General features: G+C 45.9%; 1 protein-coding gene across 3 annotated transcripts in view; it reads left to right on the forward strand.

Moving 5' to 3' along the window:
* The window catches only part of GLCCI1 (glucocorticoid induced 1), a 96,768-nt gene extending 92,345 nt beyond the window's left edge, over nucleotides 1–4,423 (forward strand). For 2 of the 3 annotated variants that reach the window (XM_075062375.1, XM_075062374.1), the window contains exons 7-8: nucleotides 337–457; nucleotides 1,552–4,423. In XM_075062375.1, the coding sequence (XP_074918476.1) occupies nucleotides 337–457; nucleotides 1,552–1,900 (470 nt within the window). In that variant the 3' untranslated portion in view covers nucleotides 1,901–4,423. The remainder of the gene's footprint in view (nucleotides 1–336; nucleotides 458–1,551) is intronic. The other variant, XM_075062376.1, reaches the window with a different exon arrangement.
* The last annotated feature ends 20,289 nt before the right edge of the window (nucleotides 4,424–24,712 follow it).

Here is a 24,712-nt window from a genome sequence, read left to right on the forward strand (position 1 = left end):
TTATCCTGTTCATTTACATTTTTTTGAAATACATAATAAAGAACTTATTTGTTTCCAGGATTACAGCTCTGCTTTATTCAATCTGCAGTGTTCTGGATAAAAATATCCTCCTATTATGTGCTGTTGTATGGTAGATTACTGCTGCACTGAAGCTTTTATTCAGAAGAAATGTGCTATACAAGGGTGTTAGAAATAGTCTGCAATAAAGGAAGCATTGTGGTAGAGGCGAACTGGCATTTGAAGCTAAATTGTGAAAAAGGCATCTTGTTTGGAAATCAAATTTAATGAAAAACCACACTCAATCACTAGTGTAATATAACTGCTTTAAATTTTCAGACAGTGGGAGTAGCTCACCGTTGCCCAAGTATGCCTCATCTCCCAAACCAAACAACAGCTACATGTTCAAACGAGAGCCCCCAGAGGGATGTGAGCGAGTGAAGGTCTTTGAGGAAATGTCGTAAGTAATGCCTTTTATATCAGCTGGTATCTGCAAAGCAGTAAACCTTTTTACTGAATCTTTTCAATTGCAGATGAATAAACTACTCCAGCTGATGAGTTTTGCAGGAGCAAACTGTTCTTAGAGAGTTTGAACAGGCAAAAAGTTGGAAGTGTTCATTTTCGCTTGAAGGGGAATGGAGTATTTTATGCTTGAACTTTTTAATGTGTTTATAAAAGACAAACAGGAAAAGTGATGCAAAGAAAACATGGAATACTTAGTTTTAAAATAGTATATCCAGCATTTATAAATCCCTTTTCTTTATAATCCTATCCATTTGTGTCCATTTTATAAAATGTTCCTGGCTTAAAGAAAATGCTGGGAGCAGGCAGTTTTTGTCAGTCAGCATTGAGCTATATTTTGACATGTATAAAACATATATACAAAATGAAAGGGAATGTGTATAAAGTAGATACAGACTTAGCAAATTTCCGATAGAGGGTTTGCCTAGTAGTTTTGAGGTACCACTGTGTGCTGTTGCGCAAGAGACCAGAATTTAAACTCTTGGCCTTCACTTCTTTTTCCCTAGACCAGCAGTACTGTGGCTATGCTGTAGGTTGCATATACACAGCTCCTGTGGATGGAAGGAGCCAGGAGGGCATGTTCTACTCCAGTAGCATTCCCTGCTGGCTAAGGAGCAGTGTTGTTGGGTTCTGGAGGAAGGACCAAATCAATATCTGGATTTGAAGAAAGGAGAATTTTATCTTATGGCATTTTCAAAAAAGGGATTTAATACTCCTAAATATATGCTGCTGTTTCAATATTTTTGTCAAACTAAAATTTCTAAGTTCATATTTTTCCATGTGCATACGTACTGTAGATTTTATTGCTGAAAGCTGCATGTTGTCCAATGGTATCCAGTCTCTTCTGTTATAAATACTATTTTAATACTGTGGATCAAACAGTTAACTGACTACCAATATGGAAGATGTTTGCCCCTTTATGTCCAATTAACCCCATTCCTTGTCATACACATATTAGCAATTTGTAGAACTACAAAACCAGTTCACATAATAAACTTTTTGTCAGGTGTATAATAATTTGTCTCGTTGTAGGTCTCGTCAGCCTGTCTCAGCCCCGCTCTTTTCATGCCCTGACAAAAACAAGGTTAATTTCATCCCAACCGGATCAGCTTTCTGTCCTGTAAAACTTCTGGGTCCCCTACTACCTGCTTCTGACCTGACTCTCAAGAACTCTCCAAACTCTGGTCAAAGCACAGCTTTGAGCACTCTGACTGTTGAGCAACTTTCATCTCGGGTCTCCTTCTCATCTCTGTCAGATGACACCAGCACAATGGACTCTACAGAGGTCTCAGTACAACAGCCATCCCAACAGCAGCAGCCGCTTTTGCAGGAACTTCAGACTGAAGAACTCTCCTCTCCTCAGAGCTATGTGGTAATCTAGACCAAGGTAGAGCAGGCCTCTGCCCTGAAACAAGGACTGGGGAGTCTATACTAATACATCTGCATGGAGAGGCAACCTTTTCAGAACAAAACAAAATACTTATCAGCATCTTAAAAATATCTCAATAGTGTTCTTGGCAGGGACAGAACTCATACTCAGCATTTTTTTGTGAAAAAGCAGTAATGCTTGCAAAAACCGTGCATCATTAAGCATTTAAGTGGAGACTATGCATTTCATAGTATGACCAGATTAGTACTGTCTTGTGTTCTGTTTCAAATTCTACAGTATAAATAAGCTCTGTATCAAAAAAGTTGCCTGTCTGAATAGAAAATGTCTTGCTGTGTTGTGTCCTATGGAAAATACTGTACTTCAGGATTATGTTTACAATTGATCCAGGTGTTTATGTTTCTAACTTCTGTAATACATACAATGCAAAAAAAAAATGGCCACAACAGTTGCACAGTGCCCGCCCTATGGCCTAGCTTCAGGTACTTCTCTCGAAGTCTAAACTCAGGTAACTTGGAATGTATATCATATTGGGATATAAAATATTTTACAGCTAAAAAGCTAAAGAGAGAACATCACTCTTTTGCCTTTCCTTATTTTATGCATTAATATTTCCTCATTACATTCCACTTTCTTGGAATAAGTGCATTCAGATCCAGGAGAATGATGACCTGGACATGGGTGAACATGAGGAGAACCAGCAAATCGGTGATGTACAACATCACTTTGTCATGTGGTTACAAGTAAAACAACTGTTGCATTTACTGTCATTTCAATATATGTAAAATGTGGCATTTAAAGGTTTCAGGTGTCGCTCAGTTAATGACTGTTAAGCTGTTGCAAATGAAGTGTTCAGTACTAGGCTGTACAGAAGAAACATTCCATGTTTTGTGTGAAAGGATTTTAAAAGACGAGAATGTTTTTGTTTAATTTCAGAAAATTCATTGAGGTTTCACAGGGGTTGGTGGGGATTTCCTCTCATGTTTATGTTGGCAGTTAAGAGTCGAATTAATGTTTAGTTTCTCTTCTGGAAATGTTCATTCACTTGCTGGTTGGAAATTAGGTTTCTCAGATTTTATCAAGCAACATGAACAGCATTCTATTTGCATAGTGAATGATTCTACTTTTGGACTAAAATCCAAAAGGAGCAACTGGATGTTTTAAAGGAGGAGAGAAGCAAAAGTTCGCCTAATCAAAGCTTCTCATAGTATCCTCATTTACTTAAATTACTACTGTATAAAGTTTTTCCTTGTTAAAATGTGGGTAAGAAACCCTAGTAAAATAGTTTGGCGCTTGCAGCCTGGTCACCTTCTCAAAAATAGTACATAGCAAGAACTGTTTCCTAATATTCTTACTGTGCTGGAACTGCAAAAGCATTGCTTTCAAAGATAATTTCCTGTAATACAAAGAGGAGCCCAAAGGCAAAATAAACTTGATGTTCTTGCTCCATTGGTTTCAGCTAAGTGGAATTAGGTTTATGTTGTCTGCTCCTAAGAGAATGTGGTTTACCTTTTCCCAGGAATTGAAGAGATTAGCCACCTGCAGCTAGCTACTGCAGCATTAAATTCATGCCATTGCTTTTTTTTTCTTCTTTTGATGAGGAATTGTGGGAAAAGACTAAGATAGCTCCACCAATAACTACTGGCAAAATTGGAAAAAAGAATCCTGCTATTGTGTATTCTTTTGAGATAAAGAAGCCCAGTTCCCTTCTTGTTTCTGAATGTTTTGTTAGTATTCTATTACAAGGTGTGAACCTGCAGCTTGTAAAACAGTCAGTATTCTGACTGTAGGGTGGAGCTGCAAAGACAGTGTAAGAGGGGGAAGTCTGTGTTTTATTTTTACCATTTTCACATGAAGAACCTTTTTGAAGCCCTCACACAGCAACAGCCATCTTGAACCCTACTAATCTCAGGCCTTGGTGAAAACACTATATGTTTTGTAGATTGACATGAAAGGGAAAAAATTCCCCTGTTCTGTGATGTAAGTGGAAATTTGATCTAATGTTTTACATTCTAGATTAACATTGCAATTTGGTGACCTTTCTATGCTCTGGTAGTGTCCAAATACGAATCTGTAGTTTCAGTTCTTGGTGTTAGGATTCTAGAAAGATTTAATAAAAAGTGATTTTTCAATCCATGATGAACTCTGATGTACTGTATTTATGGTGACATTACATGCTCATTTTCCATGAGAAACTAAATATTAATTGTTGCACATTTGTTCTTAGCGTATTTGAAGGTTTTGAACCAAATGTGTTAAGTTAATGCTTTGCCATGTAAATTTCCCAGCAGTTGTTGATCTCAAATGTATCCTACATCCAGCTGTAGAAATTTGTCAAATATTGTTTAAAGTTTTGTACATAGCTGTACTGTTATTTCTAGCCACTGTGCTGAACAGTATTCGAGTTATCACACAATATTGCTTTGCACAAGGAAATGTGTGGCTTTTGTTTTGTATTTTTTCAGTATAGAAGTTCCTGTGTCTTATTTAAATAAAGTTATTAGTAAAAATTTAAGAACACAATAGTAGTGGTTCATGTATTTGGCCTGGAAATGATAGTGAAACACTAAAGAATTAAGTTATTTTGTATTATTCCAAGTATTTCTATAACAACCATCCATGCTAAGTGAGTAGCCTATCTCTACCACTGGTGTTTCAACCTGTTATGGTTCTAGTACATGGAAATAATCTCATACATATTGGTTTTGCTCAACATTGGCTCCAGGTGATAATAAAAAACCCCTAAAAATACTAGTTAATTTCTGCAAATTGTAATGTTTTTTTAAAAAAACAAACAAAAACAGTTAAATAGTATTAGAAACACCCTGCTTATCCACTGCCAAGTTTACAATATGCATAATGTTCAGACTTGTCTATTCACATTTATGAAAGCTATTTAGATATTTCATAGGACGCTAAACTAGAAGAGTCTTTAAGAAAGGGTGTGCTATAAACCTATTGATATAAAGCCACCAGCAACTGGATAATCTTGGTTTCAGCCATTTTGTTGGAGTGAAATAATTTTTTGATTTGAAAAACAACTTCCATATACAAAAAATTGAGTATGTAAGCACAAATCCTCAAAAGTTCACTAAACTGCCATAGGAATAAGAAAATTTCAGATCATCTTGAGAAATTAACTGGAGAACTAAATATTTAGTTAAATACTTTCTCATTAAGTGGTAAATTAGATTTTTCAACATGAAAATGTTTTAAATCTTCAATCATGTGCTTAGTATGTTAAATGAAATTCATGATGACTGAAGGGGTAGAAATACAAAAAAAAAAAAAAAATCCCGTGCTACTATGAAACATCTATATCTTCAAGAGCTTCAGTACCGCGTTTGGCTCGGAGACATCTGTGTCAACAGCAGCTGCTTAAGAGCAGATCTGTACAGCCAAAAAGCCTCTGATGCAGGATTCTGGAACCCCCCAATGAGACTTTCCCTGGGTAATGTAGCTTTGGCTCCTTTCTGTTTGCTGATAGTCCCTGTTGCAAATCAGGCAGAGTGCAGATTCAAACCCTAACAACCAGGCTCTTGGATATTGTAACCCAGTGGAGTTCATAACCCCCAGCTGGATGCATAGGCCGATTTTTCACAAAGTAGAGGGAGATTTAACTACCTAAGAATGGCATCCACACAAGCCACCATGCTGAGTGAGTAGCCACCTAAGATAGCCATGAGGGAGTGCTGGGGAGAGGAGCCTAATTTTTTTGTTTGTTTTTGTTTTTTAACGTGGGTGGATAGAGAGGAGGCCCTGCAAGGAGGAGGATGACTTTGAGTAGTTCCAGTTGTGTATTCCACTCAGCTGTGTGTGCACCCAATGACTGAAACAGGAGAACTTTGTTTCAGCAGTACTGTAGGATCAGCACTTGTGCCATGTGGCTCTAGTCCCTCCCCTGGCTATTTAAGGGCAGTGCCGCCTCAACCCCCTTTAGTTCCTTCTTACTGTCCATGGCTAGTGTTGGAGTGTTTTGTGTGGTAGAATAGCATAATCTGACTGGGATTTTGTTGTGTATAGTTTAGATAGGTATACTGGGTGATGACATCACCAGAGTTTAAAAATTGCCCATCATGGGGGTGAGGGGACAGTGGCTGTCCCCCATAGTGACCCCACAAGCACTGTTTGTTGTGCATGGGAGAAGGGCACATTAAAGAATGGTCTCCATCTACAAATTGTTCAAGAGGAAAATGCAGGGGAAGGTCTTAAGTTTGAAACAGCACCTTTTTGAGCAGTCCATGATGCCCACTTTGGCGGTGGGGACCTCCAGAGATCATTAGGTCTCCCAGAGGTTATCTGAGCCAGCACAGACTGTTCGGACAGATTCAGATTCTTTTCCAAGGAAGAAAAGAGACATTTCTCCTTCCTTTGATCCTCCTGGAAAGAGATCTCATAAAATGGACTGAACCATTCCAGTGCTAGGAGAGATTCCACTGCACCTTCTAAGAGGAGTGCAGACCAGCACAGTGATTCATCCAGCACATGTGAAAGAGCAGGGCCATCTACCTGCTATCTGGTACTGAGGTAAGAGCAGGTAGACTCTATCATTGACTCCAATACTGCCTGTGGAGCATCTGTTGAGTCCAGTATCGGCACCATTCGGTATTGTCACTGACTGTTTCTAAGCTTGTGGTGTATCAGGCAGCTTTGGACTTGTCAGTCATGACTCTCCTTTGATTCAAAAGCATTCAGCTGTGCTGGCTTTATCAGTGCCCTTGGCACCACCTGGAATGGATACGGATCTGTTAGTGTCAGCACCTCTTCCAGTTCAGGGTACAGAATTGAGGTTGTCTGCTTTTTCAGTGCAAAGCAGGTTATCAGCGCAGGAACTGTCTTTGGTGCTGATGATGAGACTGCACATTGCTTCTATGGGAATGGTGCTGGCTTCTGCTTCAGTGCCAATGTCTGCTCCAGCACCAAATGCTTTATGTTTGTCCGTTCTCATGTATCCAACGTGCTGGACTGTAGATGAGGCTGGATGTTGATTGGCCCACCATGGTGGCTCCTTTGTTGCCTGGGGACTACTTGGAAGGTTCCTCAGGATTAGGCTTGGAGATGTCTTCCTCCTCTCTTGGGCCTTCCTGATATTCCGTAGTAGCAACAGAGGTCCTTGGCCCAGTGGCTGCTGACCCCTACCAGAGCGTTCTCATGGAATCCCTGGGATGTTCCAGAGTCTGCACGGTCTTGATCCTCAACACAGTCCAGAACAAGGTCACCTTTTCCACACACAGAGCCTCTATCACTGCAGCCACAGATGGTTCAGCCTGAGCTGTTGCTACAAGTGCCACAGTAGGTTCCATTGGCTTGGCTCACTTCCTCTTGTTCATCAACAGTTGACTCTGCAGTGCCATATTCTTTCTCCCCTGTAGCAGAGGATTTAAAATTGTATTAGTGCTTCCTGACATGCCTGGCTTCAGCGTTGGGTATTCAGGCTGTTTGTTCAGAAGAACGCCCATAAGTTGCTGGATATTCTCCAGTCCTCAGCTCTGGATAAAGTGGCTCCTCCACTATCTTGGAACCAGCAAATACTCTAGGGAGCACCCTTGCATCCTTACCACTCACAGAAAAGCACCCAGATAAGAGAGACGACATGGCTATGCTTGCTTCTACTTGCATCCAGCACCTCCTGTCAGAAGGGCAGCTAATGAGAGGTTAAGAAGGGGGTGATATAAATTGACCCCAAAGGACAAGTACTCTGAAAGGTTGGACTTGTTTGGCAGGAAAATGTATTCTACCTCATCCTTACAACTGTGCCAATTGGCAGATACTTTTATTGAACTATCACTTTCTAAATTGGGAAGCAAAGGCAAAATTTACCAATAAATTGCCAGGCTTCTCCAGGGAGGAGTTTCTTTCATTGTGGAGGGCCACCTAAAACGTCTCTACAGTCAGCATTTAACATGGCTGATGCTTCCTCTAGAGCAGAGGTCCCCAAATTATGGGACATGCCCCTAAGCGCAGAGGAACGGTTGGGGATGCGTGGCAAAGCTTGAGCCAGCCCCCACGGGGGTGGAGGGAGGAGGAAGTATCACCCTACCATGCTCCACTCCCAGCTCTATTCCGCCACAGCTCCTGGCTCCATGCCTGGCCCCACTCCCAGCTGCAGCCTCCTGACCCCTATCCACACTCTTTCCCCCCACCCCTGGGAGCTGCAGCCAGCTCCTGGGGGGGAGGGGCACAAATAGGGGTAAAAGAGGGCATGACCCTGAAAAGTTTGGGGATCACTGCTCTAGAGTTATGGTCTCAGCTGTATCTATGTGAAGGGCTTCCTAATTGCAGACCTCTGGTATAACCCCTGAAGCCCAGCAGACAGTTGAGGACCTGCTCTTGGTTGGTCAATTCTTGTTCTCAGAGAAAACTGATGAGACGCTGCATTTTTTTTTTTAAGACTGTTGAGCTCTGTTACATTCATTGGGAGTTTTTACCCTGGTAGTAAAGAGGCATCACTTTGTGGGGCAGCAGCAGTAGTATTGCCCTCAGAGATTTTTCAGGTCAGATTATCCCGCTAGACAGCAGGGCATCAGGATACTCACCTCACCCTAAGTTCAAATTCCTGCTTTACATCATGCAGATGGTGGAACTGAACTGGAGTCAACCACATGCTGTGTGAGAGCTCAAATTACTGTGCCTGTTTTCTGTGGGTTTAGGTGTGTGTAGAGAGTGCCTATGACCTCAGATCTCAAAGAAATGAGAGGCAGGATAACACCTAGTTTGAGGAGCCTTCTGAGGCTTAGATGTGTGAGAGCTGCCATGACACCTAGACTGAGATATCTGGGCCCATACCAGCGGCAGGTATTTAGGTGCTATGGGGACTGGAACAGTGGAAACTTAGGCATCAAGCAACTTTAGGTGTCTATGGGGTTAGGGAGCAGCTGAGCCAAGTGTTAAAGAGCTCGGTGGCACCTAAATGTTGAACTTAGGTGCCTAAATCCTGTTGTAGAGCAAGCCCAGAATTCCTATGGGACATGAGGCTTTCAACCAAAATGTTCACAGATTGTCACTAATTGTTCCTCAGTTTCTAGGTGCCCAATGTGAGTGTCTGGGGCTAGATTTGCACGTGTTGAGTGTTCACAACTGCTACTGGTTGAGTACTTTGCAGACATGTTATAAAAATGCAAAGTACTGTGAAAAATCAGGCCCAAAGGGCAAGATTTACAAAGGGACTGAGATACCATACTGCCTCGTTAGCCACAACTGCCATTTACAAAAAAACACTGCTCAGTTCTGTAGATGCTGGGTACCCATGCCTTGCTGCTGCCCAAGCCTTGGCAGGATTCTCAAGAGGCATACCTTCGCCTATTTCCCTAGCAGGGCTTGAGCTAGTAGGCCTGCTTGGAGCAAGCATAAGGGCCAGGTGCTAGCACTCTGGCACCTGCGGGGCCAGTCCCTGCTCCAAATCAAAGTCACCATTTGAACCTGGGTCTACCACCTGCCAACTGAGTCCTCTAACCACAGGCAGGGCCGGCACTAGCATTTAGGCAGCCTAGGCAGTCGCCTAGGGCACCAGGATTATTGAGGGCACGGCATTTTGCCGGGGGGGCGGCAGGCAGCTTCGGTTGACCTTCCGCAGTCGTGCCTGCGGAGGGTCCGTTGGTCCGCGGCTCCGGTGGAGCTGCCGCAGTCATGCCTGCAGATGGTCGGCTGCTCACGCGGCTCCGGTGGACCTCCCGCAGTCATGCCTGCGGCAGCTCCACCAGAGCCATGGACCAACAGACCCTCTGCAGGAATGCCTGCTGCAGCTCCACCGGAGCCGTGGGATGCAGCGGGGGGGGGTCGGGTGGGGGGGGGGGGCGGGGGGGAGGGGGGGGGGGGGGGGATGGCGAAATGGCTGTGTGCCTAGGGCGCGAGAAACCCTGGCACCAGTCCTGACCACAGAGCTATTGCCTACGGTGAGGTGGTGGTCCTGCTGTAGGCCATTACAACCAAGGAGGGACTGGCTTACCCAACTGCAGGAGAGGTGTCACGGATGAGTGACTGAAGCAGGTGGGAGATCTGGGTTCAAGTTTCTATTCAAAATCAGTGGGGATGCAAGCCTGAAACTTGTATAGCCTACCTTACTGACCCACCCACCAACCACACACAGGGCCGGCACGTCCATTTAGGCAACCTAGGCGGTCGTCTAGGGCACCATGATTTGGGAGGGCGGCAGACTGCTCCGGTGGGCCTCCCGCAGACATGTCTGCGAACGGTCCGCTGGTCCTGTGGCTCCGGTGGACCTCCTGCAGGCATTCCTGTGGACCGTTCGCTGGTCCCGCGGCTCCGGTAGAGGATCCGCAGGCACACCTGCGGCAGGTCCACCAGAGCCGCGGGACCAACAGACCATCCACAGGAATGCCTGTGGGAGAGCCACCAGAGCCATGGGACCGGCGAGCCGGCCCTGCGCCTACGGTGCCAAAAACCCTGGCACCGCTCCTGACCATACATGTGCTCCGAATTTATCTTGAGGCTTGGGCCCCAGTGCAGAGAGGGGCTGGGGAAACACCACTTTGGGGAGAGGGGGGGGTCTCTGGCTTGTACTTGGGCACTTAGCAGCACACTAATTGAAGGATGGCATCAGTACTTATTTAAGCTGGCTTTGGGTATGTCTACAGGCACGCAGACACCTAGACATCTACAGGGTTAGATGGCAGCTGAGCAGTGGGTTTGAGAAGGTCAGTGGTCCCAAAATGTTAGACTTACTTAGGCACCCAAGTACCTTTGTGGCTGTAGCCTTAAGAGTACAGCTGTAGGGGAAAAATAAACACCACAAAAACTTGATGTGAGGGTACTGTGAGCAGCACTCTCCTTGAGGCTGCCGAGAGCGTGAACTAGTACTGTGGAGCTGTGACATGCCCCAGTGGTGTTAATGAATAGTAATTTAGCTACCAATAATAATGCTTTAAGTGTAAACAATAACAATTTCATTGTTCATCAATACATGTAAGGCAAGCAGAGGACCATATTATGATCTGCACAATTAAGTCCAAGTGACAGCTCACTGTGGTGCCATGACTGTTTGGGTAAGAGAGTAGCACTACATTTTCTTCCTCTACTCAGGAAAGCACCAGGTTCATGGGCCCATTTTTATATTTGAACCCCCCCAACAGGGGGAGCCAAACCCAAGGAGTCCAACAGTATGTATGTTCCACCAAGCATAATTTGACTCCAGTTGGACGGGGCTTGTAATAGAAACACTAACCTTTTGTTTCCCAGTTTGGTCCCTCTCCCTTGCAGGGATACTTGGGGAGAGGGGAGGGGGCAAGGCTCAGATTTTTAACAGGAGTTAGGCGTTGCCAAAATACCTTTAAAAATCAGGAGCCAACTATTTTAACCAGGAGATAATTAATATATGCTGTATTCCCAAATAAGGCATTCTCCATGTGTCACTATTTAAGTTATCACTAGTGTTCATGATAGAAGAGTTTGATCAAGACTTGTACTTCAGGATGCCCTATCTAACTCTAACTTTCATATATTTTGTTGGTGTATTGCAAGGATGGGCAACGTTTGGCACGTGGCCCATCAAGGAAATCCGCTGGTGGGCCAGGACGGTTTGTTTACCTGCAGTGTCCATAAGTTTGGTCGATCGCAACTCCCACCGGCTGCGGTTCGCCATTCGAGGCCAATGGGGGCTGCGGGAAGCAGCGGCAAGCATGACCTTCGTCCCACGCCATTTCCCAGGGAGCTGCGATAGGCCGAAACTGTGGATGACGCAGGTAGACAAACCATCCCGGCCCACCAGTGGCTTTTCCTGATGAGCCACGTGGCAAAGATTGCCAATACCTGGTGTATTGTCAAGCGGCATCAGCACTGTGGCACTTCACCAAAAGTAAATAGTCTTGGAAGTTGGTTGCTCAGATTCTGCCTCCATACATGGTCATTTATTGAAAAGCCATTTGCCAACCAAGGAGAATGACATTGGGAAGGCAGGGTGGCCTATAGTCTACAGTGAGCAAGGCTGGTTTTCAGTGGAGGCTGAACCTGGCCTTCACTTGTACACACACAATTTGGGCCATGCACATTAAGAGCTCTGCAAGCAGCTGAAAGAGTCCAATACCTGCATACACAGACCATAGGATATTTGGCCTGGAGCTATAAATGCTGTTGGGAACCTAGGAAATCATAGGACCACCACTGCATTCTGCTAAGCCTGAGTTCAGTACCTAGGCTCCTATACACATGGGGAGAGCTAGGAGCCTGAGCAGCCACAGAAGCTGGCATCCTAGGCAACTCCCTGCCTAAACCAGCCAACTGGAGATGCCAATGAGAGGTGTGTATGCCACGCCCATCCCTTCCCTCAAGATAGGCACCTAAAGCTGGGCTGCAGGGAGATGCCTCTCTGCTAGCCAGCCACCCATGAGAACCCCTCTCCCAGAATCAATCTGCTTAGCATCGAAGGCTGTTCTTGTGTGATGAGGCAGGGACCTAACACCACACAAAATAGGAGGAAGTGGTAGCAGCATTATAACTTTTAGCCCAGTACTTAGAACACACACCTGAGGCCTTGGCTACACTGGCGCTTTACAGCACTGTGACTTTCTCACGCAAGGGTGTGAAAAAAAACACCCCCCACTGAGCGCTGCAAGATAGAGCTCTGTAAAGTGCCAGTGTAAACAGTGCAGCAGCGCTGGGAGCACAGCTCTCAGCACTGCAAGCTAATCCCCATGAGGTGGTGTACGTGCAGCGCTGGGCGAGCTCTCTCCCAGCGCTGGCGCTGCGACCACACACACACTTCAAAGCACTGCCACTTTGAAGTTTCGAGTGTAGCCATACCCTGAGTGTGTGCAACCCAGCTTCAATTCCCCACCACTGCCCTCGGGGGAGGATTTGAACAGGGTCACCCAGTCCTCAGACCTGCGTGCTAACCCTTGAGTTGCTAAATTGGCACAGGGGGTCAGAGAATGAGTGAAAATACCTGCCTTATAGTGATGGACTCAAGCAGCTCAATCTGTTTAGCTTAACAAAATGAAGGTTAAGGGGTGACTTACTTGGTCACAGTCTGTAAGTTCCTACATGAGGAACCAATATTTAACAACAGCTCTTCGATCTGGCTGGGAACTGAAACTAGACAAATGCTGTGTAGAAATAAGGCATAAGAGTGAGCATAATTAACCATTCGAACTTACCAATGATCCTGGTGTATGCTCAATCACGAATGGACGTTTTTCTAAAAGATATGTGCTCGGAATTGTTTTGGGAAATTCACTGGCTTGCGTCATACAGGAGGTTACATGTGATACAGAGGCCCACTGGTGCCAACCAACAGAGGGGTAACTGTTCTTTACAAGCAACTACTGTCTCAGCCCTGACAACTCACTTCACCTACTACAAAACTTTCATGGTATTTAGCTATAAAGGGTAGCATGGGAGGTCATTGCTGAAAGCTGTAAATTTATCAGTCCTCATCATTGTGAGATGTGTGTATGAGAGTTAGGTAATGTAACTATATAGAAAATTATGCCCTCTGGGGATCATGTCTCAGAGACAGCCCACTCAAGCAGGAGCGAGTTGTTACCCCTGCCTAGCCTTTCATGTAATGTATTGCTCGATTGTCCACCTTTGCAACAACCCAGAACAGTCAATGGAAAGCCATCAAAGACAAACTCTTACATAGTGAAACTGCTTGAATGTGAAAAGGAATGATATGACAGAGAGGGGCATGCCCTGTCTGTGAAAAGACAAAAAAAACCTGATTCAGTCTGTTACAGAGTAGAGCAAGACACTCTGAAGCCATTCACTGCAGCTGTACCTTGAGGAGAGGGGGCTTTGTGAACTAGTGGGTCCCAACTCCCTTAGACTAGAAAACACTGCAAAAAGGAAACTTTTACCCCCCAAATCCACTCTTACTAGCATGCATTTTATAATTTTTTTGGTACATACCCATTTGTTGCCATCACGCATACTTGTTTTTATTTCAATCTTTGTTCTTAAACATATTTCCTTTTGTTTCATTATAATTGAACTCATGGGCTGTGTGGGATACAGGAGCGGTGAGCTAAGGTAAAAGAGGTGGGTGGGGATTTTGGGAATGGAAAAGATGAGATTTCTGTGGGTATCCAGTGATGAGGGGTTACATATCACATGGGAACACTTTGAAGGGAGTTGGGGGCTGGGTGCATCTATTGTCAACCTGCAGGACAAAGGCAGGGTTGGTGTAGTCCAGAGGCTGATAGGTTGGTAGCATTAGGGAGCTAACACAAGCAAAAGTTCCTCGTGCTGGAAGCAGGTGGCAGTAAGGTGACTCTCAGTATTGGGTGCCCCAAGAAGCATCATCAGCCTAGATAATCACAGTGGTCCCTTCTGGCCTTTGAATCATGTGACAGTCAAGCACAGGGCTTCCTCAGTCTCTCCTAAGCTGTTTCATTTTAGATAAGAGTCACTGAAGCAGGACTGCACCCTCCACCTCCTAGCTCTTTGCTGTGACCACAAGGCTATGGAGTCATTCTCATTCTGTCTCTGCCCCAATAGCTCTATTTATCCAGAGCGCAACAGCTTCAACAAGACAGATTGAGGAAGCCCCACATCAGACTATCCTGTAGCCCAGGGGTCATAGCACTCACCTGAGAGGTATGGGAAGCCCTTGTTCAAATCTCCTCAAACAGAGGAAGGAACTGAACGTGGATCTTGCACATCTGAGTGCACGGGGCTAGGGTTATAAAGTGGGCAGCACCTCTGCCTCCTGCCAGGTTTTCAATGGAAACCACTCTGGTAAGTGGTCTCTGAGCACATCTACTGGGTTAGGCCCCACACGACTTTGGCAGACAAATGCCTGTCATTCCCCAATTCATGGATTGCTCTGGGGCCTAGGCAGGAGACAGATGCCTGGATGCTTAGGGTACGTCTACACTGCACGATTATTTCGAATTAGCTTAAACCGATATTACAAAACAGATCTAATAAAATCGGTTTAGCGTGTCCACAGTGGGATCCCGAAATCGATTGTTTGCGTCCATGGTCCAAAGCTACCATCGATTTCAGGAGCAGTGCACCGTGGGTAGCTGTTCCTCAGCTATCCCATAGTTCCCACTTCCGTGTTGAGAGCACAGTGCCTGATGGGGCAGGAAAAAACATTGCCCCGGGTGGTGCTGGGTACAGCCTCACCCCTCCCTTTGTGAAGGCAGCAGACAAACCCTTTGGCACCTTTTTCGCGGAGTGCATTGAGCAAACGCCATAACACAGCAATCTTTTCCCTTTTTTTTTCACGTGGTGGTGGTGGGGAAATAAACTGAGGAGCTGTTCCCTGAACCACGCCAGACACTGTGTTTGAACCTACAGACATTGGAAGCTCAGCCAAGAATGCAAATAATTTTCAAGAGACTGCTGTGGACTGTGGGATAGCTGAGTCCTCAGTACCCCCTCCCTCCCCTTCATGAGCGTCCATTTGAGTCTCTGGCTTCCCTTACGCTTGTCACGCAGGCGCTGTGTATCCTGGAGTTTTTTATTCAAACGCTTTGGCATTTCGTTTCTGTAACGGAGCTGGATACAACAGATTTGTCTCCCCATACAGCGATCAGACCTAGTATCTCCCGTACGGTCTATGCTGGAGCTCTTTTTCGATTTCAGACTGCATCGCCAGCCGTGCTGATCAGAGCTCCACGCTGGCAGCAGGAAATGTAATTCAAAAGTTCGCGGGGCTTTTCCTGTTTACCTGCCCGCTGCATCCGAGTTCAGATTGCTGTCCAGGAGCGGTCAGTGCTGCACTCTGGATCCGCCCGCGAGGCCAATAACGTCGATTTCCGCCACATGAACCCTAATCCGAGTTATCACTATCCAATTTAGCGCTACTCCTCTCGTTTGGGAGGAGTTCCGAATCGATTAAGGAGCCGTTAAACTCGATATTAATGACGACGTCGTGTGAACGGATACAGCGTTAAATCGGTATATCGGCCATTAAACCGATTTAAAGTCGCAGTGTAGACCTGGCCTTAGAGTGAGGCTGTAGTGCACATGCTCAGAAGCAGAAACTTAAGTGCCTAGGGAACTTTTATTGTAAAAACATAGATGCTAACAGGGTTAGCTGGCAGCAGAGTGGGAGTTTGGTGGATGGCAGTGAAGCCTGAAAACAGGACTGGCCTGGAGGTCAGGTGCTCAAGCACCTTTATGGAACTGAGCCCTTGTGTAAAATCTACTTCAGGGGCATATTATCGCCTAGGCAAACAAGGCCTGGGCCGGCAAATTTGCTCATGCCGCTTCCCCAAATCCCTGTCCCGCCTCCTCCCCCAGGTGCGCCGTGCCCCTTCCACCTCCCTCTCAGGCCTGCCGCGCGAAAGCGGTGGGAGGGAGGGAGAAGCAAGTAGCGGCACTCGGAGGAGGCGGAGCAGAGGTGAGCTGGGGCCCGTGGGTGCAGCGAGTAACCCGGGGGGGAGGGGAGCCAGGAACTGCTCCCCGCCCCAGCTCACCTACGTTCCACCGCTGCCATCACCCGAGAGCCACAACTCCCCTTCTCCCCCTCCCAGGCTTGCCGCGCGAAAGCGCTGGGAGTGAGGGAGAAGTGAGTAGCAGCGCGCTCGGGGGAGAGCTGAGGTGACCTGGGGCCGGCAGGCGCAGGGAGTAACTTTTTGGGGGTAGGGGGGCAGGGAGCCACTTCGTGCCCCAGCTCACCATCACTCCACCTCCGCCATCCCCCGAGTGCGCCACAACTCCCCTTCTCCCCCATCCCTTCCAGGGTTGCCACAGGGGAGCGGAGGTGAGTTGGCACGGGGGGGGGGAGGGCCGCAATTTTTTGAGGGCCTAGGGGTGGCAAATTTGTTCATCCACTACTGATCTACTTAGATAATGATTTGTGTGTGTGAAGGTTCTGGCACTTGCACAGTCTTATTGCACCACTTTGGGCATGCTCACCTTTGCTTACTCACAAAAGGGTACCCTGCAGTCTCAGTAGGCCCAATGGTGCCATCGATATGTACACCTCTCTGTACATACAATGCACCATACAGCAGAAAACGGAATCATATGAGCAGCATTACGCTAGTTCAGATGTAGGTTTTGATCATTTAAATTAATAAAAATTACTTGTCAATTTTTCTTCATGAGCTGTTCAATTCCCAAGATGCACATTTCAAATCCCCTGAAGCAGCTGTTCTTAGACTTGTACAAACCTAGGCTCACTGAAATCAATTACGTCAACTTTTAATAAACTTTCTGATACAGTTAATCAATTACCATTGTTTTCATTTTGCCACAGGGTCTGCACAGCATTTATTTTTTAAAAATGTACTAAAGTCAGAATATGCAACCAGAGCAAACCACAGTAAATCACGATGAACACTAGACTGCATAAGACAATCAATCTGTAATTTTAACAGAATGATTAACTAGCCTATTGTCTCACTTACAGCTGAGCCGGTACATGCAGGGCGCAGTAAAATCCTGTGACAATGGCACTCTGGCTTTGAATGACACTGAAACCTGACAAACGCTGTAGGCCTCACAGTTATTACAGAAGTACTGCTTGTAACACAATGTGAGGTTTTATCTACACGACTCCTATTTTCAGGGTGTTATTACTCCAGCTCAAGTCTAATACTTGAGCTGGAGTAATAAATGCGCATGCTAAAGTCCACATGTAGAACTGATTATCAACTGCTTTTCTTTTTGAAAATGAATTTTAAATCCCTCTAGCTCTTTTTTAATTTAAAAGTATGAAAAAAAATTGGACAGGGCACAGCCTGAGAATTCAAAGCTAACTTTACTTTTCAAAATGACGTCTTACAATGGCTTAATCCATAATGTGAACAAACGAGTTCCACCATTTTAGAAAAATATGGGGAAAGCTACAGTTCTGGTTTGTCTAGTTAAAAATGGGTGGATATGAGGAAGATTCAGAGCAATGCAGATGCTTTGCTGCACTTGTGCAGTACCCAAAAATGACCAGAGTCTCATTTACAGTTCAGAGGTCTATGATCTGTGACCTAATAGCTGCTTAAAGCCATTACAGTCTCAAGCCACGTCTACACTACAGGATAAATTAGAATTACCTTAAACCGATTTTATAAAACAGCTATTATAAAGTCGTTTGTGCGCATCCACACTAGGCACATTAATTCGATGGTGTGCGTCCATGGTCCAAGGCTAGCGTCAATTTCTGGAGTGGTGCACTGTGGGTAGCTGTTCTGTAGCTATCCCATAGTTCCCTCAGTCTCCCCCGCCCCTTGGAATTCCGGGTTGAGAGCCCAGTGCCTGATGGGGCAAAAATCATTGTCGCGGGTGGTTCTGGGTACAGCCTCACCCCTCCCTTTGTGAAAGCAGCAGACAACCATTTCGCAAGAGAGAGATCCCAAACCACAGCATGCAGGGATACCTAGAATATTCTTTCTGCCCTCTTTTTTTATAATTCCTTTTTAAAAAGAATCACAAAGAGGAAGGTTTTGGGTTGCTTCACTAGGGAATTGACTTTTAAGAAAAGAATACCATGATTTTTAAATAATACTAAATGACTTTAATAAAGAATAAAATGTTTTTCAACAATACTGACTTTAATTTCCTTCAGCAAAGGCTGGTACTAGTAAAGGGGAAGGGTGGGTTGCTTACAGGGAATGAGTCAATCGAGGGGGGGAGGAGGGTTCATCAAGGTGGAAAGCAAGACACAGCGTACAACACCGTACCTTGTCCCGTGCTGAAACTCGTTTTCAGGCGGGTCTTCTGCATGCGCACTTCCGCCTACCTGGTGTGCTTCTAATCGCCCTGGTGTCTGGCTGCTCGTAAGGCAGCTGGCCAAAGTGATTTGCCTCAGCCTCCCACCGCCATAAAGTCTCCTCCTTACTCTCCACAGAGATTGTGGCAGCAACACAGGCAAGCAGGCAAATACACAACCGGACATTGTTTGGCTGAGTACTTGAGCGAGTAAGTAATTGTTCGCCAGCGCCCTTTTAAGCGGACCAAATGACACATTCTTACCACCATCCCTGCCACTTGCTCTAGCCTGTAGTTAAACAGCTCATGACCAACTAGTCCAGGCCTGCCTGTGTATGACTATCATGAGCCAATGGCATCAAGGTGGTAGGCTGGGTTCACCCGAGGATAAGGACAGGCATCTCAAACATCGGCAACTGTTATTTTCTGGTCTGGGAGTAATTCCCTTGCTGCAGCGGCTTTAAACAGAGGGTTGTGCTTCTGAGATGCGAGCGTCATGAACCCTTCCTGGCCTCCACGTGGATGTTGGTGAAACATCCTTGTGATCCACCAGTGCTTCAGGCACCATTGAAAAGTACCCCTTGCATGTTACGGTACTAGGGTGCCCTGGCGCCTCTGGGGCCAAGATAGGGTATATGGGGTTCCATTTAGGCCCCCCCACAGTTAGGAGAAATCCATTGCAGCAGCCTCCACTATGTTCTCTGCACGTTTCCAAAGAGTTAAACTTCGTAGCAGCAGCTTAAATGCTTTGGCTATTTGCCAATCCACAGCAGCCCCACAGCAGACTTTGGTCATCCACTCTCCATAATTGATTCCCCGAGCTGGATGACCGGTAGCTGTCTGGGTTCGCAAGCTTCCAGAGGGCTTTGCATCGCCCAGCCTTCTCCATAGTGAGGGCTGCTCTCATCTTAGTATTATGGGTTTCAGGGCAGGGGGAAAGCAAGTCAGCAAAGTTCAAAGAAAAGTGCTCATTACCGCATGCTCGAAATGTTTTGCAGCCACTGCGAATCGTCCCACACACCGCAAAACTATGCCGGTCTCCACAGTCTGGTGCTTGTTTCCCGTGGCCCAAAATCGGCGTTCAATGTGGTGTTGAGAGACCGCCCCATTCACCAGCAGTCGCTCGCAAATACGCAGGGCTCCGGCGGTCTTATGGGAGAATTCAGGTCCATGTCGTCAATCGCATCTGTCGCTGCGGCGCCGTAGCTGCCTCCTCCCTCTCCTGCAATTTTGCAGTTCATGTTCACCATAGAACAGCACGAGAATGTGCGAGGTGTTGTACAGCGTTCACAGATTGCGTTTACGGATCTAGTCAGGGTCATGATTGCTGTGCTATGGCATTTGCTCAGTTCACCCAGGAAAAAAGGTGCGAATGGTTCACGTCTGGTGAGGAAGATATGGAACATTGTGAGTACTGAGGGTGGTTAAGCATGGGCTGCAGTGGCACTCTGTAACCCCGCTGCTCTTCCTGAAGATCCACCATGCGTCTGAGGATATCAGTTTGATCACGCAGCAGCTCCAGCGTTGCATCACGCCACCGCTGATCTTCCTGCCTACACCTCTGATCTTCCTCCCGCCACCTCTCAGCTCGAGCGTCTCTCCTATCCTCCCGTTCACTGGCATCTTTCCTGTATTTTGCTAGCACATCCTTCCACTCATTCTGATGAGCTCTCTGTCATTGCGGGTTACTTCCATGATTTCTGAGAACATTTCATCTCGAGTTCTCTTCCTCCTCCGCCTTATCTGAGCTAGCCTTCGGGATGGGGTAGGGAGGCCGGACAACTGTGCAGCTGCATGGGGGAGGGAAAACAGGGAGAGAAGTATGTAAAAAGATACATTTTACAGAACAATGCTTGTACTCTTTCACAGTGAATAACACTATCCACCTTACATAGCACATGTGATTTCACTACAAGGTCGCATTTTGCATCGTTTAATACTGAGTGCCTGTGGCTCTGGTGTTGCAGATCTCACAGACGCAGGTCCAGGCATCATAATTCAGCTTCCATGCGGCCATGGTAAGGCTTTATGTTTGACTTCTCCAGCGTTCATATACACAGTGACCTATGATGCCTTGTTCCTGTTAAGAGGAACCAGCAGACCCCAACCCCCCCTCTTTTCCCCTCCTCCCCCACCGCATGGCTGCTATCATGTAAGATCACTGGTAATCATCTCCCTCCTTCCTTCCCCCCCCCCCCCCACACCGCGTGGCTGGTAGCTGGGAAGATTCCTGCTCGCCAAACGCTGAAAAAGCTCAGCGCTATCCTTCCTCCCAGGCCCCGCGAACTTTGAATTCAATTCCTGGTTTGCCGAACCAGCGTGGGAGCTCTGATCCGCACAGGTGACCACGCAGAGCTCATCAGCCACGGTAACAATGCAGCTCTCCTGAGAATCGGAAAAGAGCTTCCAGCATGGACACGCACAAGAGGTACTCTGAAATCTGATCGCTCATTAATGGGAGGAGGATTCAGTTGCTACACAACTCCGTTTCGACAAGGCGAAATGAAATATTGAAAAATATTCAAAGTCGTATGATGGGAAAAGGCCACAGCAGGGATGACCTCAGTGCAGTGCAGAGCTAAAAGTTAAAGAGTCAGACAGTCCATACCAGAAAACCAGACAAGCAAACCAGACGGTCTGGATCAGGGGCCGAAAAACATGCCGCTTCGTATGCGAGCTTCATGCAATTTTAGGGGGCTGTGGCAACCAGGTTACCCCTCCCCGTTTGGCCGTGGATTCAGGATTGTTCAAGGTGTAATACCAACCATGGCGTGAGGATTCTTCGGCATGGGGAAGATGAGGAGGAAGAGGAGGGGAGGAAGAGTGCTTGCGACCGAGCACCACAGCACTCCATGAAGTCACCAACAGACCAGCGAGCTTTTGGTGGACCCCAGAAGATATTTACCCTCCCATCGCCACCCAAGACCCCGAGCTCCGGACACTGAAGTCCATGGAAGCGACCTCTAGTTGAGATGTACTTTTATAATATAATACAACCATGTTAAAATCGCGTTTTTAATGATGATTTGGCCAGAGGGCTTGTGATTGCATTCGCAGGCGCAGTAAATGTTCAGATGATAAGTTGGTTAACATGTCTGGGGGTGAACTAGAGTAGCGAATAATCCCACAAAGTGACCAATCTCCATAATGCTGCTGCCGATGGTATCTCAAAAGCCTTATGCAGAAGCATTTCTGGGCAAGGCAGCCTTATTCGGCCCCCATCTGCTAGGACATCTATTTCACATACGCCCATGCTGCATGTAATTGATCGACATCATTGCTTCACAAAGCACATGCGCCAGTAAGCACGGTGTACGCTGGATTCAAGAAACATACGTCTGCGATCTTGGGTTTATTCAGCAGTAGTTCGATCAGTGTAATCTCGTGGAAATCTAGGATACTTAATTGATTATTAATCTCTCTCCTTTTGTTTACCTGGCCAGTGCCTCTGAGTTCTGATAGCTGTCCAGAGCGGTCAGTGGTGCACTGTGGGATACCTCCCGGAGGCCAATAACGTCGATTTCCATCCACACTAACATTATTCCGATTTAGTAATATCGATTTTAGGGTTACTCCTCTCGTTTTGAAGGAGTACAGAAATCGATTTAAAGAGCCCTTTAAATCGATTTACAGGTCAGTGTAGTGTGGACGGGTGGAGCGTTAAATCGATTTAACGCTGTTTAAATCGATTTAACGGTGTAGTGTAGACCAGGCCTCAGTGGCTTTGTTCACACTGGGTATTTTTCAGTAAAATTTTCCACCTTTGCATTCATTAGAGCAGCTCCTGGGAACTTTAATGGAGATTTACTGCCACCATTTTAATAGCCGTGGAGTCAAGGTATGCTCGGAGCAGGTTGACACGATATGTTGGGCTAGTGGGCCACTGAAGACAGTGAGACTCTTTATTGATTTCAGTGAACACTGGGACCATTTCCATTAATGTTCCCAACATTCCGGCCACCGATGGAGTTATGGGGGTGATCCCAAATGGGGGATGAAAAAAATGTAGTGCAAAGCCCAGGTTACAAATCCAGATGAGCCATAATTACAAAGGACCAACTTATATTGTGGTGTACAAACCTACCAAAATGACAGATTCTGCCCCACCATGCGCACAGTCTAGAAGTCAAGATGACAGTTGTAGGAGCTGAATAAACAAGGCAAGGTTGGAGCAGTGAAGTTGGGGTAACAAAAAGAATAGGATACGTGTGTTTAAAATATTTTGGAATTCTGTAGCTAAGCAGCTACAACTTTTGGATGACTATAATTTTGAAAATGTTTCCATGCTTACTGTGTATGGATTTTATAGGGGGCCCATTTGTTTTTTAAAGGAAACTGAGCTACCAAAAGTTACACTTCAGGACATTTTAGCCATGCCTTCAATTCACAACACAGATGCTCAGAAGCAAGCTGAAAATGCGGCTTTGCATCCTGTTGTGCTTCACTTTTAAGGACAAGCTTCCTCCCAGCCCTCCACCATGACGTTGTACTCCATATGCTTGAAATGTAAATATCATGTAACTGGAGTATGCTTCATGCAAAAGGTCTCTTGTAAGGTATCATTACAAAACTTATAATCTACTGAGTGTGAGCATCCTATTTGTATGAATGTATCATTCTTGTACCTAAAACTAGAAATATGAAGTTAACTCTGAGGTCCTATTGTAATTATGCAAAGTGTGGGCCATTAATGGTGGCTCCAATTGACCAGGACAATTGGCTGTAAATGGCTGTTTCCTTGCAAGCCTTCACTGTGTTCCTGTGAGTCAGGCTGGAAAGAATAGAGGCTTGGAATCTCACAGGACATGTGACCATGTCACCTGGTACTGGAACCCATTCTAAACCTGGTGCTTTTCCATTTACAAGGTGGGGTGGAAGATTCCTGCCTTGTGCCAAAGCTATAAAAGGGGGTGGAACAGAATAAAGGGGGCTGCAGTCATGAGAAAACCCCTAGTTAGCACCTGAAGTAGAACTAACAAGAACTGTACCAGGGAAAAGGATTGGTCCCAGACTAAGAAGGAGTCTAGTCTATGAAAGAAGCTTGTTGGAACATCTCTGAGACAGTGAGATTTACCTGTATTCAGTTTCTTAGGCTTAGACTTGCGTGTTTTGTTTTATTTTGCTTGGTAACTTACTTTTGTTCTGTCTGTTATTACTTGAAACCACTTAAATCCTACTTTTTATACTTAACAAAATCACTTTGTTTTATTGATTAACCCAGAGTAAGTGATTAACACCTGGGGGAGCAAACAGCTGTGCATCTCTCTCTATCAGTGTTATGGAGGGTGAAGAATTTATGAGTTTACCCTGCATAAGCTTTATACAGAGTAAAAGAGATTGATTTGGGATTTGGATCCCATTGGGAGCTGGGTGTCTGGGTGCTGGAGATGGGTGACTTGCTGGGCAGTTTTTGGTTGAAATCTGCAGCTTTGGGGGCATGGCCCAGACCTGGGTCTGTGTTGCAGCAGACTAGTGTGTCTGGCTCAACAAGGCAGGATTCTCAAATCCCAAGCTGGCAATGGAAAACGGGCTCAGAGGTAATTCCAGCACGTCAGGTGACAGTCCCAAGGGGGGGTCTCTGTGACCAAACCCATCACACCCACCATAACCGAGACCAATAGTATGAGACAAGGATTAAGTGTCAGGTTGCCATGCACTGATGGGGCACTCAGTCCAAGAAGTAGTGAAAGATTTATGAAAGAGCTCCCTGAAGGAACAGAGCTGTTTCTCTCTTCGATTTTGTTTATATTTCTTATGGGGCTGGTTGTGGTGACATAAAGCCACTGAGATCTCCTAGTCAACTCTCCTACTATTCCAACTCTACAGAACACAGTAGTCTCTCCTTCGGGCACTGGGAAGCTGCCACTCCCCAGGGAAGCTTGGATGTGGTGTTCTTATTTAGTTTTCAAGCAATTAATTCAAGGCTCCCGATTCACGGACTCAGTTGGCTAGCTCATCATGAAGCAGGCAGAAGACCTGGATTAATTAATTGTGGATGCAATTAATTGCTGGTGCAAAATTGCCTCTACAGGAAAGGAACTGGATAGAAGTCCTTTTTTAAAAAAGGGCCCAAATGTATAACTGACTGAAAAACAAACATTGCACAGTGTGTTTTGCAAACTCACCCAAGTTGCAAAGCTAAAGTGAAGGCTGACACTCCTTTAACGTTCTCTGTTTTAAAAGGAAGGGGGA

This window comes from Chelonoidis abingdonii, chromosome 2, assembly GCF_003597395.2.
Source record: "Chelonoidis abingdonii isolate Lonesome George chromosome 2, CheloAbing_2.0, whole genome shotgun sequence".
NCBI lineage: Eukaryota > Metazoa > Chordata > Testudines > Testudinidae > Chelonoidis > Chelonoidis abingdonii.